At 43.5% G+C, this 17124-nt stretch overlaps 2 protein-coding genes across 3 annotated transcripts; one reads left to right on the top strand and one right to left on the bottom strand.

The window, feature by feature from the left end:
- Positions 1-1120: 1120 nt before the first annotated feature.
- LOC136472625 (dicarboxylate transporter 2.1, chloroplastic-like) lies at positions 1121-6668 on the bottom strand. 2 transcript variants are annotated; one of them, XM_066470333.1, is made up of 5 exons: positions 5829-6668; positions 4989-5302; positions 4106-4554; positions 3500-3628; positions 1121-1416 (listed from the first exon to the last, which is right to left on the bottom strand). In XM_066470333.1, the coding sequence occupies exons 1-4, from the start codon at positions 6597-6599 to the stop codon at positions 3513-3515; spliced, it is 1650 nt and encodes a 549-aa protein (XP_066326430.1). In that variant the 5' UTR covers positions 6600-6668; the 3' UTR covers positions 1121-1416; positions 3500-3512. The 2 variants fall into 2 exon arrangements, with proteins under 2 accessions (XP_066326430.1, XP_066326429.1); XM_066470332.1 differs by lacking the exon at positions 1121-1416 and having other exon boundaries at positions 3425-3628.
- Positions 6669-9242: 2574 nt separating this feature from the next.
- Positions 9243-15792, top strand: LOC136476717 (probable bifunctional riboflavin biosynthesis protein RIBA 1, chloroplastic). Its single transcript, XM_066474652.1, has 7 exons — positions 9243-9498; positions 12637-12973; positions 13072-13293; positions 13512-13837; positions 14159-14288; positions 14758-15054; positions 15127-15792. Exons 1-7 carry the CDS (start codon positions 9458-9460, stop codon positions 15415-15417), a joined length of 1644 nt encoding a protein of 547 aa, XP_066330749.1. The 5' UTR covers positions 9243-9457; the 3' UTR covers positions 15418-15792.
- The last annotated feature ends 1332 nt before the right edge of the window (positions 15793-17124 follow it).

Genomic DNA, 17124 nt, shown 5'->3' with positions numbered 1-17124 from the left:
TGAATAATCATGGAATATATATATATATATATATATATATATATATATATATGTGTGTGTGTGTGTGTGTGTGTGTGTGTGTGTGATGTATTTACGTTACAGGCAAAGCCATCCTTCGGACGTTGGGCGAGGCGGAGCCAATCCTCGGGGGTCGGCCACGGCGGAGCCAGCTCTCAGACGTCGGGTGAGGCGGAGGCATCCCTTGGGAGTCAGCCTGAGGCGTTCCCAACCCTCGGGGGTCAGACGAAACGAAGCCTACGGCCTTAGTGGTTTGGACGAGGCGGGGCCTACTGGAAAATGTAGTCGCGTTCTTGATCGCTCTGATGAATTTAGCGTTGATGGGTATCAACTCCTCTTCTTTGGGTATCGTACTATTGGTCCCCGACAAAGATGAATGTGACCGTCGGAGGAGTACAACGGTCACAACAATGATACCCCTAAGTAGAAAATAGCTAAATTCCTGGACTTTTTGCAACTCCGATAGGAAATAGCGTAGTCAGCCAGAATTCATATTGGACGAGCCTCAAAGATATTAAGACGATGCTTTAAGTGCCATATAAGGTTTTAACAGATTAAACCCAAATAAGAAATTTGAAGCTACACTATTTTTATAGAAGATGAAATAATCTGGGGGAGCATGGTATGTGAAGGTATGTAGAGACCTAAGACTTGAAGAGGAGAGAGACTACGTGTCCACTCTAGTGATTCAAGAGCAATAAATTTCTCAATACTTGTTGATGTTGTATGACTTACACAACACCTGTTGTTAGTTCTTTGAAAAAAATAAATAATGTAAACAAGGATCTTGTGATAAAGGAGCCTGTAGAATTAATTGTCTCTTGGCAATGAAGAGCAACAACAGCCCCATATGAAAGTGCAAGTAGCTGAGGCCCCAGAAGGTCTCAAAGAATTAGTAAACCAATTTTTTTCTGATGACTATGAAGTCTATGTTAGTGAAGAAATTCAAATGGAGGGTGATCCCACCTCATTTGAAGAAGTCATGAGAACCGTTTACTCGTCTAAATGGCAAGAAGCTATAGAAACTGAAATGAATTCGATAAATACCAACGATGTTTGGGACTTAGAAGAAATTCCTAATGGAGCCAAAACAATAGGCTGTGAATGGGTCTACAAGACAAAATGTGACTCCAAAGAAAATGTGGTAAAATATAAAACATGACTTGTAGCAAAAGTCTTTACGCAAAAAGAATGAATAGATTACAATGAGAATTTTTTCTCTAGTCTCATGCAAGGATTCTTTTAGAATCATAATAGCGTTAGTGACACATTACGATTTAGAGTTACATTTGATGGATGTAAAGACGGCATTCATCAACGGGGATTTGTATGAAAAACGTTTACATGGCACAATCCAAATGTTTTGTCGTGGAAGCAAAAGAACGTATGGGAAGCCACCTGCAGAAATCCATTTATGGGCTAAAACAAGTCTCTAGACAGTAGTATTTGAAGTTGATGAAACAATAAGAAAGTTTAAGTTTAAAGAGAATAAGGAAGACAATAGCGCTTATGCAAAAGTTCAAGAATGGAAAATTCATTTTCCACATCCTGTGTATAGATGACATCCTACTCACTAGTAGTGATGTTAATATGCTATTGGAGAAGTTCTTGTCCTAAAGTTTCAATATAAATGATCTTGGTGAAGGGTCATTGGTTGTAGGAATTGAAATTCACCGAGATAGAAGAAAAGGGGTATTAGGCCTATAGCATAGGCATAGCTAGAAAAGATTCTAAAGTAATAAAGTATGCATGCGAGTAAACCTACGCCTGCTCCTATAGTCAAGGGTAATAGATTTGAGAACTTTCAGTGTTCCAGAAACCGATATGAGATCGATCAAATGAACATGGTTCCATATACTTCAACTGTTGGAAGCTTAATGAGTGTACAAGTAAGAACTTACCCTGACATAGCTCACGTATCCGGGATGTTTTGACAGAAGTCCAGTCCAGATATAGATCACTGGAATAGAGTTAAGAATGTCTTGCAATTTTATGAAGTATTGTAGGCCTCATGTTGAGTAAGATAGAACAGATACTCTCAAATAGTTATGGGTTCAAATGTTAAACTTCAGTGAGATATGTAGTGAAATCCACAGTAGTAGCTAACACTCGCAGTTGGAGTTTTATTGTGAAAAAGCTTCAAATAAACAGTTGTGGTATCATCAATGATGGATATCCATAGTATTGCTTGTCATGAGGCTTCAGGAACAGGCAAAAGGTGGTTAAGGGAATTTGTACCCAGATTTAACAATGGTAGACAACAACAATAACCATTTAAAGTAGTTAACTCCTATGACAACAGGTCAAGTGTGCTGCCAAACACATTGACATTAAGTTATATGTTGTAAAGGAGAAAATCCAGAATCATTTTGAAAGCATTGAGCATATAAGTACCGAGCAAGTACTTGCGGATCCGCTTATCAAAGGCTAACCACCCAGTGCATTCAGAGAACACACAGTCGACATGGGTTTCCGAAAAGCCTATGATTTCTAGATACTAAGGGCCTAGTGGAAAATTTGTTTCAAAACAGAGAGGTGTATTGTAGCTGTTAACCTAACGGTACAAACTGTTATGACGAGGCATGCTCTATGCACTAATCTGTGATGGAATGGGAAAGAAATAAAGTGAAATAAGTTTAAATCATAAGGTGAGATCAAGGGAGAGAATGTTAGATTGATCTCCACCACCCTGACTAGTGCCCTGATCGGGGGCGCCCAGCCGTTCTCCTGGATGGTGGGCCCCCATCATGCAGCGCTATGAATAGGAGGTAGGGGCTAGGGCTCGAGACACAAGGTTCACCGTGGCCGCCAGTTTCAATCGACATCCTAACCCAAGTCCGATCGAGAGGGCGCGTTGTGAGCGACGGGAAGCTTCACCGCTTTCGTCGCCGCCATTGGACCGCGCCTTCGCCACTACCTTCGCCACCGCCCTCACCACTGGATCTACGCCGCCGGGATGAGCACCTCAGCACCTTCATCGAAGCCACTCACCCCGGCGTCGACCTTGCCACCGACTCCATGGCCTCCTCCTCTGCCAAGCCTACGGATGGACGGTAACATGTCCTTTTTCCCCATCTCTTCTCTCCCTCTCTTCTCCTGTACTTGTTCTAGGTGATTTTATCCCAAATGCAAGTTTACACCCACTAGATCTGCAGCTAAGTGATCATAATCTACTATCAGGATTTGATATAATACAAGATTTGTGTCATCAAAATTCAAAAGTCACTCATGCATTTATTTCCCTTGTAGGGAGGAGATATGATGGTACATCAATCAAATCAAAGGATATATAAGACGGTCTTAGCAACCTACGAAAACCTATCTGCTTTCTAGGATGATCATGCTCAAAAACTTTTTAAAGATGAGCGTTCCTCAGTTATTATGCATTCATAGGCACCTCAGAAGAAAAAATGAACCCCCACCTCCGATGGTGGATCATGAGTTACTTGTTTAATATATGGTACCATTTTCATGTACTTACACTGCCCCAAGATTCAATAAAGACCCAAAAATTTCCACCACAAGGCACCAGAAACTCCCCAAATTACAGCATTGAGTGCGGCTGTTATAAAACCCAGCTTGAATACATCTGGAAGGTCAACATACCCCGCTGCACAAGGAAAACATCAGGTTACTCAGCAGAACAAATATTAAAGCTTTATTAAAGCCCTTTATAAGGATCACCTAACTAATAAAACAAGCAAAGAATTTTCTTCATATGTCTATGCGCAGCAGCTTGTGCTTTCATTTCTTTATAAGGCTCCATTTGAATTATCATTTTGTTGTGTCCACAAATATGAAGGTAGTTTTCATGATCAAATACAATGCCATACCTAGCGAAATAGAAATTGATGCTTGAGAAGGATTTAGTAAATTGAATCGACAAAAAAGAACAAAAATGGTGCATCAAAATGTGTTCTACACATTGCAATACCAGCAGAAGCTAGCCAGTTAATTAACTACTCCATAAATCGGTATTGAAAACCAGGCTCGAAACAAGTATGGAATGGTACCAAACCAACGCGGTGGATTGCAAGCAAACTTGGAAAATATGTATTCAACAAAAGAGGTGGAAAAGCACAATTACCTCCAAAGTATACTGCAGATTGCCCGCTGCTATAGTGTGTTAGTGCTCCAAAGAGGTTTGCATTGTATGCCAAAGCAAGTGCCGACATTACAGCTGGCACACCAGCTGCTAAATGCATGGCAAGAAATGCCGAGTATAAAGCTCCAACATGTGCAGTTTGGCTTGCAAATATATAGTGAATAAAGAAGTACGAGGCCTGAAGAACACCAAATGCTGCAGGCCAGCTCAATGAGAAAGATTGAAGAACCTTGGCAACACAATTCGACATCCAGGACACAATCCCGAGGTTAGTAAGCTGCCCAGCCAAACCAACTAAAATAGCAAACCAAGCTAGGGTGTCCCATGCAGACTTCTCATTCAAACAATCCTCCCAGTTCAGCACTCCAAGCAGAAGAAGTATTGAGAGTCCAATCATTGCAGCAACAACGCTGGATACGCCAATAGCTTCCCTGCAATATCAGAAACAGGATAACCCTTTTTTGTTCCTCATCAATAAAAAAGGAAAAATGAATACTTTTGAACCATATTGACTCTTGGCCATAAAGAAAAAAAGAGAATATTTTAGCTGTCTCCACAATCATGAGTGGAACCACAGACTAATAAAGGAAGTTTTCTGGGGAAAATACACAGAACAATGCTGTTTACACCAATTGAGTGCTGCTCAATGCTCTGTGATGTGAACATTATCACAATGACTACTACAGCAAGCACCAGTCAAGAAAGATACTTGTGCTCTTGTGCTGTGTGTATATATACTTACTTGCGTGATTCCAAGAACAGTGTAAACGGTGAAACTAAATACAAAAATTCAGTTACTGAAAGTTTAGCTTCAGATTGCAAGTCAATTCATGGGAAAAATCCTCTTTAAAAAGAAAAATCTTACCCAAAAATCCATAGTGATACTGCAAGAAGCATCGTTGCAATCATGACCCATTCATTTTTTGTTACCGGACCCATTAACCTTAGCTTTTCGGCAGCTAATGCTGGGGCTTCAGGAGTGTCCTTTATTTCTGGGGGAAATATTTTGTAAATCAAATAAGGAGTCGCTAAAAGCCCAAGAAGTGCTGGTACGCTAGCAACCTTGAACCAAGTAATCCATGGGTTTCCGATATTAACACCAATCTCCTCTGCTAACTTCAGACACAACAGGTTCTGTGCAGCCGCTGTCAAGAAGAGAGCACTGGAGTTGGCAGCTGCCTGTCAATCAAGCATCAGAAACCAGCACAGTAAATCCATTGATCAACGTTTAAAATACACTATGATTAAGAAGCGAAAACATAACTAGTACAACTACAGAGGACACAAGTCCACATAAACAGAAACAACATATAAGAACACTTGCAGGTTGAGGCTAATTTCCAATTCAAATGTGAGATTTCAATTTGTTCAAAGAAAAATATCTGTACCCACAATTAGTTTGTGCTAAAACAAATGGATATCTCATTGCTGCATTGATTAATTATGGTTGTATCTTAGCACATCAAAATTATCCTTACAAGTGCACCCTTCGCGTCAAATCATAATGCTTACTTAGTTTGAGTGCGCACGCGAATGCAGGGTGCGGTAGACAAAGAAGCGACAGATTATAGTAAAAAAGGGAAAATAAAAACAATTTACATTCACGAATATCTGATATAACAGCGGGATTCATCAGACTATTAACATCTTAATATAAAACTGCACGCATCTGCATCATCCAGCATTCAAGCGCAGCGTTTATTACCTGTAGCTGCGATTGCACAAGATAAGAGCCGAGTTTCTTCGCCGATGGGTCGTTGGGCTTGCTTCCCGACGAGAGCGACAGCGACTTGACGATGGGAAGGAAAACCCCTCCTGCCCTGGCCGTGGTGCTAGGCATGGCAGGCGAGATGAAAGCCTCGCTGATGGCAAGCCCATAGGATAGGCCCAAAGTGCTGCGCCCCAGCCATTTGACGAAGTAGGTGGCGACGCGGTCGCCGAGGCCGGTCTTGACGAAGCCGCGCGCGAAGAAGAAGGAGATGACGATGAGCCAGATGACCTCGTTAGTGAACGCCCCGAACGCGGCGGTGAAGGGGAGCGTGCGCGTGGCGACGGTGGCGGTGAGACCGAGGAATGCCCACGCACCGACGGGGAGAGGGCCGAGGACGAGCCCCGCGATGGTGGAGAGGAAGATGGAGAGGAGCTGCCATGCCTCCGGGGTTACCTCGGCCGGCCGCGGCACGAGGAAGCGGACGGCGAGGCCGGCGGCGAGCGAGATGAAGAGGGGCAGCGGCTTAGCACCGCCCGATGCCGCCGGCTGCGGCGGCTTGGTTGCCGCTTGAGAGGCCGATGCGGAGGCGAGGAGCGGGGGCAGGTTGCGGCGAGGGATAGGTGAGGGGTGGGAGGAGATGCGGGGTGAGAGGGAGAGGGGATTGGGGTAGGGATGGAGGTGCAGATGGCGGCGGCGAAGGTGGCTATGGGGGGTCGGGAGAGGGAGAGCCGGGCAGTGGGTGACGGCGAGCCGGAGGCTCGCCATTGGCGGCGGCGGCGAGCGGGAATAGGCAGCGGGATGGGCAGTGGTGGCTGCAGTCGTCGGAGAGCAACAGCTAAGATTTGTTTTTGTTTGCTTTGTTTTAATAAAACGGGGAGACTGGAGAGGCGTGATCTGTCAGGGTGCTCCTGACAGCTGGGGACAGTGTCCAAGTGTACTAGTGGGACCACAATGTCAGTTTCTCTACTGTACGTTGTGAAGTCCGTAACCTTTCTGTTTGACAGATCATCACAGGTTTTGTTTCAGGAATCGGCCTGGGCCCCATGGGCAGTGAGAGGGTAGATTGGGATCGTCAGGTGTGGCTGTGTGGTTCAGATGTTGATTTTGGGCGGAATCTACGGTAATGGGTAGGACGTGGACGTGCATCAGTGGCCACGTCATATATCTCGCGGTCACCGCCTCTGCATGTTCCGTCATACGTGGTACCCTTCCTTCTCAGGCTCAAAGAGTCAAGATAGCCCCCCCTAAAAAAGGAAGCTGCTTATTATTTCTACGATGGCGAATAAAGCAAACCAAAACGCGCAATGGCTTTCACGCTAGTTGCTCCATCTGTTGTTTGTTTACGATGCATAAATCAACCTCTTGTTCAGGTGGTAATCCTGGTAGAGTCTCATGGAAGACGTCGGTAAATTTTGACTCATCTATTCTTTTAGGTGTCACTATGCTATTTACGTGGATCAAACTTTTTAGAATTTTAATTAAGTTTATAAAAAATATTAACAAATTTTATATCTTTAAATAAGTTTGTTATAAAAATAGATTCCATAATCTATTTAATAATATTAATTATGTATCGTAAACATTAATGTTCCGCTATTGTTTTGGTTTCGTTGGCATTATTATTATACTTTGTTGCTTGTACTGCTAGAGGTAAACTTACCACTTATTTCATCTCTCAAAAATCATACTCATTCTCACCCATCATTTACCATCATCGTCGACTTTCTCCTCCTCTCCTCCTCATGCTCTAGCTCCAAGTTGTGCTTGTGTGAATCGGTTTGCACCACAAAGTTCAACAAAAGAAACTCGTTGATACCATAGTTGCCGAGGAAAGATCTGGTAGACATCTTTTTTCAAGCAATGGTGGACGTCCTCAAGGACCAAGGCACGCGGGGTGAACTCTTGCTCGGCTTAAATGCCCATCTCACCTTTGTTATGTCTACGGATTCTTAGTGGCAGAGCTTGAGGTGTTCGCGGCTTCGTGCTAGGCCGCCCTATCATTGCTCTCAACCTAGGGTTTTATGCATTGATGACAAGTGTAGAGATGCTTGCCATTGCACACATGAGCTTTGTTCTAGCGCTACCAACCAGTACACATGGCCACAAGTGTGGGAGGTTGGAAAAGCATTCACATGAAGAGGCGTTTTGTCGAATAGATGGTGTGTGGTAAATAGTTGGAGCGGACCTAAACTAGCAATCAACACAGTTTTAAGTAGTGGTAAAGGTGCATGGTGATGATGGTGAAGCAAAAGAAACTTATCCTGCAAGCAAGAGAAATGGACCACTGCAATCTAGTCTAGATGCGGGGTGAGAGGGAGAGGGGATTGTTGTGTTTGTAGTGTGTCCTTATTCTTTGTTTTTTTGGACAACAAGCCTTATTCTTTCGTTATCTTCTCTATTGATCGATAAAGTCATATAGGAATTCGGGCTTCATTAGTTGCGAACATGCATGCAAGCTGATGAGCACCGCAGGAATGACTAACCTTTGCTCAGAGTGTTTTGTTTCATTCCTCCAAAAACCCATGCTTTCTTATCGTTCAAAGGAAAGGTTCATGCTCATTCCTACATTCTAAATGATGCTACAGTGGATAGAATCATAAGAACTCAATTCCTCTTTTTTTTCCTACACTCTTCCCGTGAGCAATATAGGGCCTTAGTATGATAGTGAAGCCTTCACCCGAACACATTGCGCTGAGTAATACTGCATTAGGCATAGTCCATCCAACCAAACATGGGTTGAAGCCCAAATACAACCAATAAACCTTCCATCGTCCTATCGTAATTCCACCTCATGATTTGGTTGATGTGATGGCAAACCAACTACAAAAGACAGGTTTGGTGTGAGGCCGCCAAGCTAAGTCTAAAAGCTATGGTCTTTATTGTGTCGGGTCAAAACATAAACTCCAAGAAATTGTTGTGGCAAAAGATATCTATTCTAATTACCTTCACACTCAAAAGATACAAAGCCAGAGCTCGATATGTGGGGACGGTTCTGGCCAGGATTTTTAGGCTTGAACTGAACAAATTTCTGGACTACAACCTGTCAAGTGTCAACACGTGCCGTGCGAGATAAAAAAGACAAAAAAAATGGTGTCAACTGCTCCACTCCAAACCAAGGACAAGTAGGCCGCCGGATTCTCACTTTATGGGCTAACTAATGTCGGATTCTCACTTTATGGGCTAATGTTGGACCAGCATGGACAATCTGCGCGGGGCCTTTATATGGATACCATTACCAGGCCTAGCAGAGCGGCACGTTCGCAGCCTCTAGCGACCTTACGGCCCATAGCTCGCCACGGCGCTTTCGCTCTGTACTCACCATATCTCTTCTTTTCTCAAAATGAAAAAAAAAGACTCGATCCTATCTACCGCGAGTGACGTCTCCACCCATCCACCTCAGCCCCCACCACGTCTTCCTTCCCCACCCGAGCAGCGCGAGCGGAGTCGCCTTCTCGAGTGACGTCTCTACCCATCCTCCTCGGCCGCACCCCCTCCCCCGGCCCCCGCGCAGCGCGAGCGGAGTTTCGCAGTACGCCGCGGCTCGCTTCGCCACTCGCCACGAATTCCTGGCGCGGGTGCGGAATTTCGCGGCGAATCGGAAGGGTCCGCTCACCGAAAAAAAAATGGCTTCAATCGCGCCTCCGTCCTCAGCGTCGTGCGCTCGGCGAGTTCCTCAATCCTTCCGACTTCGCTTAATTTTGCATTGAACAGGCATCAGATGATGGAATCTCTTGCGTAAAATGCAGTTAAGAGTATCTTTATATAGTGACAAAAAAAATCTTAGGGCCAGTATGGCCGTATTCACTTCTGAACAGTAGTAACCCTAATACGAGTATGGAATTTTGGTATTGGTGAGTCAATTATCAGGTATCCAATATAACCCTAATACGAGTATGGATTTTGGTATTGGTGAGTCAGTTATCAGGTATCCAATATAAGGTACAGGAAGGACGAAGCTAGAAAAAAAAATTAGGAGGGGCTGAATAAAAGAACTTTTTTATATTCTCTTAACCTTAGCCCCTCCTACCTGATACATATATGCATAAAATTTTAAGGGAGGGCTTAGGGGGGCTCCACGTGCCCAGGATCGGTAGGGGGGCTAGAGCCCCCCAGCCCCACCGCTGCCTCCGTCGCTAGGTACAGGTATGTTTTGTTTTAGCCTTAGGGTCTTAGATCTGTTAGACTGGAAAATTGGTCCTATTTCTAGGATTGATTGGTGGGTTTGTGCATTTTGTATTATGTTCCTACCTATCCTACCACCATATGCCTTGTGTTGTTGGGTGCATAAGATGAGTATTCCTGTGTTGAGCTAGAGACCTTGATCTGTAAAACAATCTTCTCTTTAGAACGAGAAGCAGACGAGTAAAGTAGGAAAGACCATGGATAAATAGCTCACTAGCTGTTTTTGTTTCTCTTACCCAATTTCACACTGTTCGAACTTGCGTGAGGGAAAATGCAATTCCCCCATTATTTACCATTTATATACCAAAAAATCCTATTAGGGGGGGGGGGGGGGGATTACTCCCCACCTGATTTCATTGATTGTTAAGCTTTTTGCCTTTTGGCTTACATGATAGCAAAGGTTCTGGGAAAGAATTTACATTTGAAATCAGCAGAGTCTACATTGCGCTTTGAATTGAGGCTTCAAAAAGCCTGCACCAGTTGTCAGCGATCGGCTTTTGTCTTCTCAGCAGCCTTGCCTGCCATAGCTTGGCTTCCACCTTCCATGAAAGCAGAAGCTGTCGTAGGGAGAGCGGTTCGTTTCGGAAGACTATTCCATTTCGTCGTTTCCGTTACTGCCAGCAGCATAGGGTGATGAACATGCTGTGTTGCTTTGCGGGCACAGTATTGATCTTGATGGCTGTGTGTATGTCACTAGACCGTATCCCCGTCTGCGGTAAAGAGGCCCCAATGGCGCTCCAGAATTGTGAGCCGCAGGACCACAATGAAAGAGCAGGTGCTCTGTAGTTTCTTCAGAATAGCCACAGGAGGTGCAGGAAGGGCAATCAACGATGGTCTTCTTGAATAGGTTGGCCCGGCACTGAATTCTTCCCTTGATCACAGCCACATGAACAGCTGAACTCTAGGAGGCGTAGCATTATTCCAAATGAAATCCGCAGCTTGGTCAGAGGGTGCCCCTTTGGCCTTTAATAGCTTGTATGTCACAGACGCTTCGAGTTTTCCTTGACCCAAGTCAAAAGGGGACAGTCTCCGATCTTGTTCTGCTGAGAGAAAGGATTGAGCAATAATCACTCTTACTTGCTGCAAATCCACTCGTTCTTGAGTAGATAACCTGTTAACAAAGGCATGTTCAAGATTTGATAGGATGGCGTGGCGTGCCGTTGCTTCCTTCTGTGTGCAGTGACTGAACAGAGCGGGGAAACGATTGAGCGATAATCATCTCCAGACCAAAAATCCGCCCAGAAGAGGGTGGTTTCTCCATCACCAAGCTGCACTGTGGTAATGACCTGGTATAAAGGTAGGATAGCCTGCAGAGTTTCCCAGTGATGCCCACACATATCCCCTTTTAGGTTTGCTAAGCTTGCAGGCTGCCTTACCCACTGTGCCCAGGCTGAGGAGTCCACGAAGTGTAGTCGGTGTACCAACTTAAGTAGCAGGCAGATGTTTTGAGTCCCAAAGTCTCTGATGCCGAGCCCCCCCAAGTCCTTGGTGGTGCAGACATTCTGCCAAGCCACAAGGCATTTAGCTGAAGTTATAGCTTGAGGATCTCCTGCCCAAAGGAAAGCCCTTCATCGCTTGTCAATTTGTTGGATCACCATAGGCGGAACTTGCATTGAGGACATCACATAGACTAGCTGAGAGTCAAGGACTGAGTTGATGAGGACAGCACGGCCCATAGTGTTTAACAGTTTTGCCTGCCAGGAAGACAAAAACTTGTCCGTTCTGTCGATGTAAGTTGAGAATGCTGATGCTGGAAGTTTTGTTGAGGATAGTGGTAAGACCAGATAGTTCTGGGGGAAAGATTCCTGTCTGTACCCAAGAACACCAATGCACCGCTGAAGCAAGTTTTCATCCAGATGGATGGGCACTACTGTGCTTTTGTTGTAGTTGATTGTCAGTCCCGTTGCTGCCGCAAAATAGATCAAGGACTTCTTTCAGCTTTTGAACTCCACGGAGTTCTCCCTTGGTGACAATAGGCATGTCATCGGCATACTGAAGCATGGCGCAATGGGCTGAGCTATCTATCGGGTGTTTGATGTCTTGTGCATATTTCTTGATGAGAGCTTGAAGGGTGTCGGCAACAGATATGGTGACAACGGGTCTCCCTGTCGGAGTCCCGGTTTACAAGAGATCCATGGGCCCAGGTAACCATTTACGAGCACAACAGATCTGGAAGAAGACAGAATAGACTGAATCCAATTCCTCCACTTTACAGAGAAGCCCCGGGCTTGCAAAACAAGATCCAGCCCAACCCAATTTACTGTGTCGAAGGCCTTTGCAAAGTCTAGTTTCAGAACCAAAGTTGTCAGCTTCCTCTTCTTGCAGGTTTGTACCAATTCAGCCGCAAAAACGAAGGTCTCAGAAATAGACCGCCCTTTGAGGAAGCCTGATTGGTTGAGATCAATTAGCTTTCTGATTTCTTTCTGAAGTCTTCTTGTCAGAGCCTTGGCAAGAATTTTGATACTGCAATTTTGCAAACATATCGGCCTGAAAGTGTCTACAGCAGTGGCCTCTAGTTTTTGGGAATAATTGCTTGTTTCATTATTAATTTTTTTTTTTAAATTGACTCATGTAGTGGAAAACACTTTTCATGGCTAAACAACATCTATGGTCACTCCAGGACTTCTAGGTTGTGTTGTGATGCTTCGCTTTTACCAAGTGCTACATCAAACAGTTTAAGGACAATCGGATCAATTTGCTTGGAAAATACCCGCCGACTCAGAAAGTTCCATATATCTCATGCTGTGGGTGGTTCATCAGAGCATGTTATTATAAATGGGAAGGCCAACCCATCTAATGCAGTTCAAGCAGATGCTGTTGCACTTGGGACCATTGCAGCTGATATGGCTCCTGTTGTTGATGGTTTTTCTGTTGATGACGATGAGCTTGACCTAGACTTCCCTACAGAAGGTTTCTCATCTATACCTGAAGCTATTGAGGACATTCATCAAGGAAAAGTATGTCCTGATTGCCAAATTCGCATTTATTGATATTTGTGTGGTTATGCCAGTCATTCCATTACATCTCTAAATTTCTAACTGAGTTTATGTTGCAGTATGTCATTGTTGTGGATGATGAGGATAGAGAGAATGAAGGTGATCTTATAATGGCAGCATCAAAGGTCACACCTGAGGCTATGGCTTTTATAGTGAGGCATGGCACTGGGATTGTTTGTGTCAGCATGAAAGAAGAGGATCTGGAAAGGCTACAACTTCCTCTTATGGTGACGACAAAGGAAAATGAAGAGAAACTGCGAACTGCCTTCACTGTTTCAGTGGTACGGCTTTTTCCTTTTTAGCCTTTTCTTTTTGTAGAATAAGAACACTTGCATAAGTTTGTATTAACAGGAAAAGAGTGCAAACTGTGCTAATTGTACTTTGGGAAGTATAAACTAAAACTATCAGGTTTTGAAAGAAAGCATTTTGCGCTTAACACCTTGATTGCATTTTGTGTTTTATCCCTCCATTTCTTATTTTCACTGCTAAACACTTTTAGGATGCCAAGGAGGGAACAACTACTGGGGTTTCAGCAAACGATCGGGCAAACACAATACTGGCACTTGCGTCTCCTAATTCCAAACCTGAGGATTTCAACCGGCCAGGACATATTTTTCCTCTTAAATACAGAGAAGGTGGTGTGTTAAAAAGGGCTGGACATACTGAAGCATCGGTGGACCTTGCCATGTTAGCTGGGTTACCTCCTGTTGCAGTTCTTTGTGAAATTGTTGATGATGATGATGGCTCCATGGCTTTGTTACCGAAACTGCAACAATTTGCTAAGAGGGAGAACCTGAAGATAATATCAATCGCAGACCTGATAAGGTTAGCTTTGTCTTGACATATTCAAGTGGCAGTTCTTTTTCAAGGACAAAACATTCTTCATTGATTTAGACAGTCTATTATATATTGGATCCTAGGATCCTAACTGTTTTATGACAAATGATAAGTAAAACTCCCCATTTTTATGGCCATTTTGTATATTTGTGTTAAATATATGTTTCATCGTAGGTGTAGGCCCATATTGCGAACTTTTCTTTTCTTTTGTAAAATAAAAGCTGCAATCGAGGGATGATTGTACTTAGATGCATTTTTTTATGATAGTCTTGCATTGTAATTCTAAGCTGTGAACATTCCCATTTGCAGATATAGGAGAAAGAGAGACAGATTGGTAGAGTGCGTTTGTGTTACACCATTACAGTTACAATGGGGTTCGTTTAAATCCTATTGCTATAGATCTCTTATTGATGGGATGGAACACATAGCCATGGTGAAGGTATGCATACCTCAGTGGTCAGTAAATGTTATGTTCAGCAGAATGATGGCTACACTAAATGTTATGTTCATTAGAATGATGGCTACCACTTCAAACATCAGGTTCAAAAAGTTTGAATGTTGCATGGGCAGCTTAGGAACTTTGAAAAACAAGGACCTCATTGCATGATGTAGAAAGGTAAAATCACATGCTATGTGCTGAAGGGTGTGAAAATGTTGCTCCCAAATGCACCACATTATGACAAGACATTTTGCCAGCTACATCCATTAGATGGATGAGTAAAAGATCTGATTATTATTATTTTAATCTTGTGGTGGTATCCCGGATATGGTCTGCTTGCAGACAACTAAAAACATCTCCTCTGTTTTCGAATTTAGTGATTGTCTAAATGATGAGCATGGCCTAGTCTTCCCCCCCACCCCCAGCAATATGTTTGGAATTTTAGAACGAATACTTTTCACTCATGCAGGGTGATGTTGGGGATGGCCAGGATATCTTAGTACGAGTGCATTCGGAGTGCCTAACTGGGGACATATTTGGATCAGCGAGATGCGACTGTGGGAATCAACTTGCTCTGGCAATGACCATGATTGAGAAAACCGGCAGGGGTGTAGTAGTTTATCTTCGTGGCCATGAGGGTAGGGGTATTGGGCTGGGTCACAAGCTTCGAGCATACAACTTACAAGATGATGGGCGGGATACTGTCGAGGCTAACTTGGAGCTAGGGCTGCCTGCTGACTCTCGGGAGTACGGTATAGGTGCACAGGTAAAGATCACTTTCATTTGAACTGCTTTCAGATGGTTTCTTGTGGAGTTGATTAGTCTTTGTTCTCTGCAGATACTACGTGATCTTGGTGTGAGGACCATGCGGCTGATGACTAACAACCCTGCGAAGTATACTGGACTCAAGGGTTATGGTTTAAGTGTCCTTGGCAGAGTGCCATTGCTGACACCGATAACCAATGAGAATAGGCGCTACATGGAAACAAAGCGATTGAAGATGGGGCATGTTTATGGAAGCCGTTCTAGTGATCATGCAAGCGGCAGTGGCTTGGCTGGTGCTGGCGAGAGAGAGGAGCAGGATCAGAATGACAGTGCCGGCGTGCAAGATCAAACTCCAGAAGCTTGAGTGCCTAACTCTGCGTTTCTTCTGGCAGTAAATAGAATCGTCGATTCCAGTGCAACCGCTTTTTCTTTCTTTCTTTCTGATGCTGAGTTTTGGCCATATATATGTTGAGTCAGCATGGTTGATGCTGATGCCGGAACTAGTCCTCGGGTCTAAAATATTCTCATGGAAAGCAGAGGTTAGGCTCTCTTCGACAGTTTGATGCTTTACTCAGTGGTGGCGTGATGTACTACTGTACTGTGTTGTGTGTCCTGTCGAAAGGATATGTTCGATGCCTAAACAACATTCTGTGTGAGCATTTTTCTTAGGGCTCATTTGGATCATTGGAATTGAATTCATTTTAATAATTATAATTTAGGCATAGACTAATTAAGCTAATATACTTGTATATGGAATATATTTATATATTTATTGTTAGACATGTAAGGGACATACTTATATGTTGTATTTTTTATTGTGGAGAATTGAGTTGAAGAGTGTGTTATAAGTTGGAGAATAAAATTATAGCATAGTGATATATAGAATCCATTTCTATCTCCCACCCTATGAATTTGAGATAGGTTTATTTTTGAGCTTGGAAAAGTTATGGAACGTCAAATTTTAATCCAAATAGTCTAATCTATTATGTAGATTTCAATTCATCTAAAATGAAGCGATTCAAATGGCTCCATAAATCTTTTGCATTAATATCCAGAGGGCAGATTGACTGCTTGCCACGAGTGAACTCAAAGCTTTACTTTTAAAGAACTAGCTCACGAAGATTTGACTGCATTATTTGCATAATATAACGCATTGTTCCAGTGTCAGTATTTGAGAGTGCCAAAGTACTGACATAGTCGTAGAACATAATTCGGAGTGCGTAGAGAAACAGAGCTTTGCTTCGCAGTTCACACATAAGAACGGACGCGAACGCACACGGTCACATGCTGCCACACACACAACCACAAAGAAAGGGCACGTGCTCTCACGCAAGCCATAGAATCGAGACCAAGTTATACACTCCAGCACAATAATACAGTCACTCAAACTACGAACTCTATCTGCACCATACTTTATCCTAATAATATGTTTTTTCTCTCTAAATGGCCTTCGCATGATGATGAAAGGTTGCTACGATATTGTTCTACAACTGGAGCTTTAGTCATCGTCAGAGTGACGGAAATATTGGAGTGAGCTCATTAGCGATGTCATGTCAGATTAGATTGCCAAGAAGAAGATGATCGGCTCAAAGTCCCTTACATATTATCCAATAAAAAGAAAGCGGGTAAAAGACCACACTTCCATCCACAGGTGATAATAAGCGAGAAACATGGGATGGGCGAATCCCAAGGCCGAAACAGCAGAGAGCCTGTTCGTTTGGCTGTAGTTTATCGTAAACGATCGTAAATTTTCAGTTAGAATAGTATTTTTCTCTCACACAAACCAGCCAGCAGTACTTTTTCACGAACCAGCAACGATACGAACCAGCCAACCGAACAGGCTAAGGGTTGTCTATCTACGGGCTCTAGTCGAGTTGTCAAGCGATTAATAGCATGTTCGGTTGGCTGGTTCGTATCGTTGCTGGTTCGTGAAGAAGTACTGCTGACTGGTTTGTGTGAGAGAAAAATACTGTTTCGATTGAAAATCGTTTACGACACGGCAACGAATAGGCTGTTAGCTGATATATGGTTGAGTAATGGAATATCTATATAAAAAAAGAAAGAGTTGAAA

This window comes from Miscanthus floridulus, chromosome 8 (genome assembly GCF_019320115.1).
Source record: "Miscanthus floridulus cultivar M001 chromosome 8, ASM1932011v1, whole genome shotgun sequence".
Taxonomy (NCBI): Eukaryota; Viridiplantae; Streptophyta; class Magnoliopsida; order Poales; family Poaceae; genus Miscanthus; species Miscanthus floridulus.
This window is presented reverse-complemented; position numbering and strand designations above follow the sequence as displayed.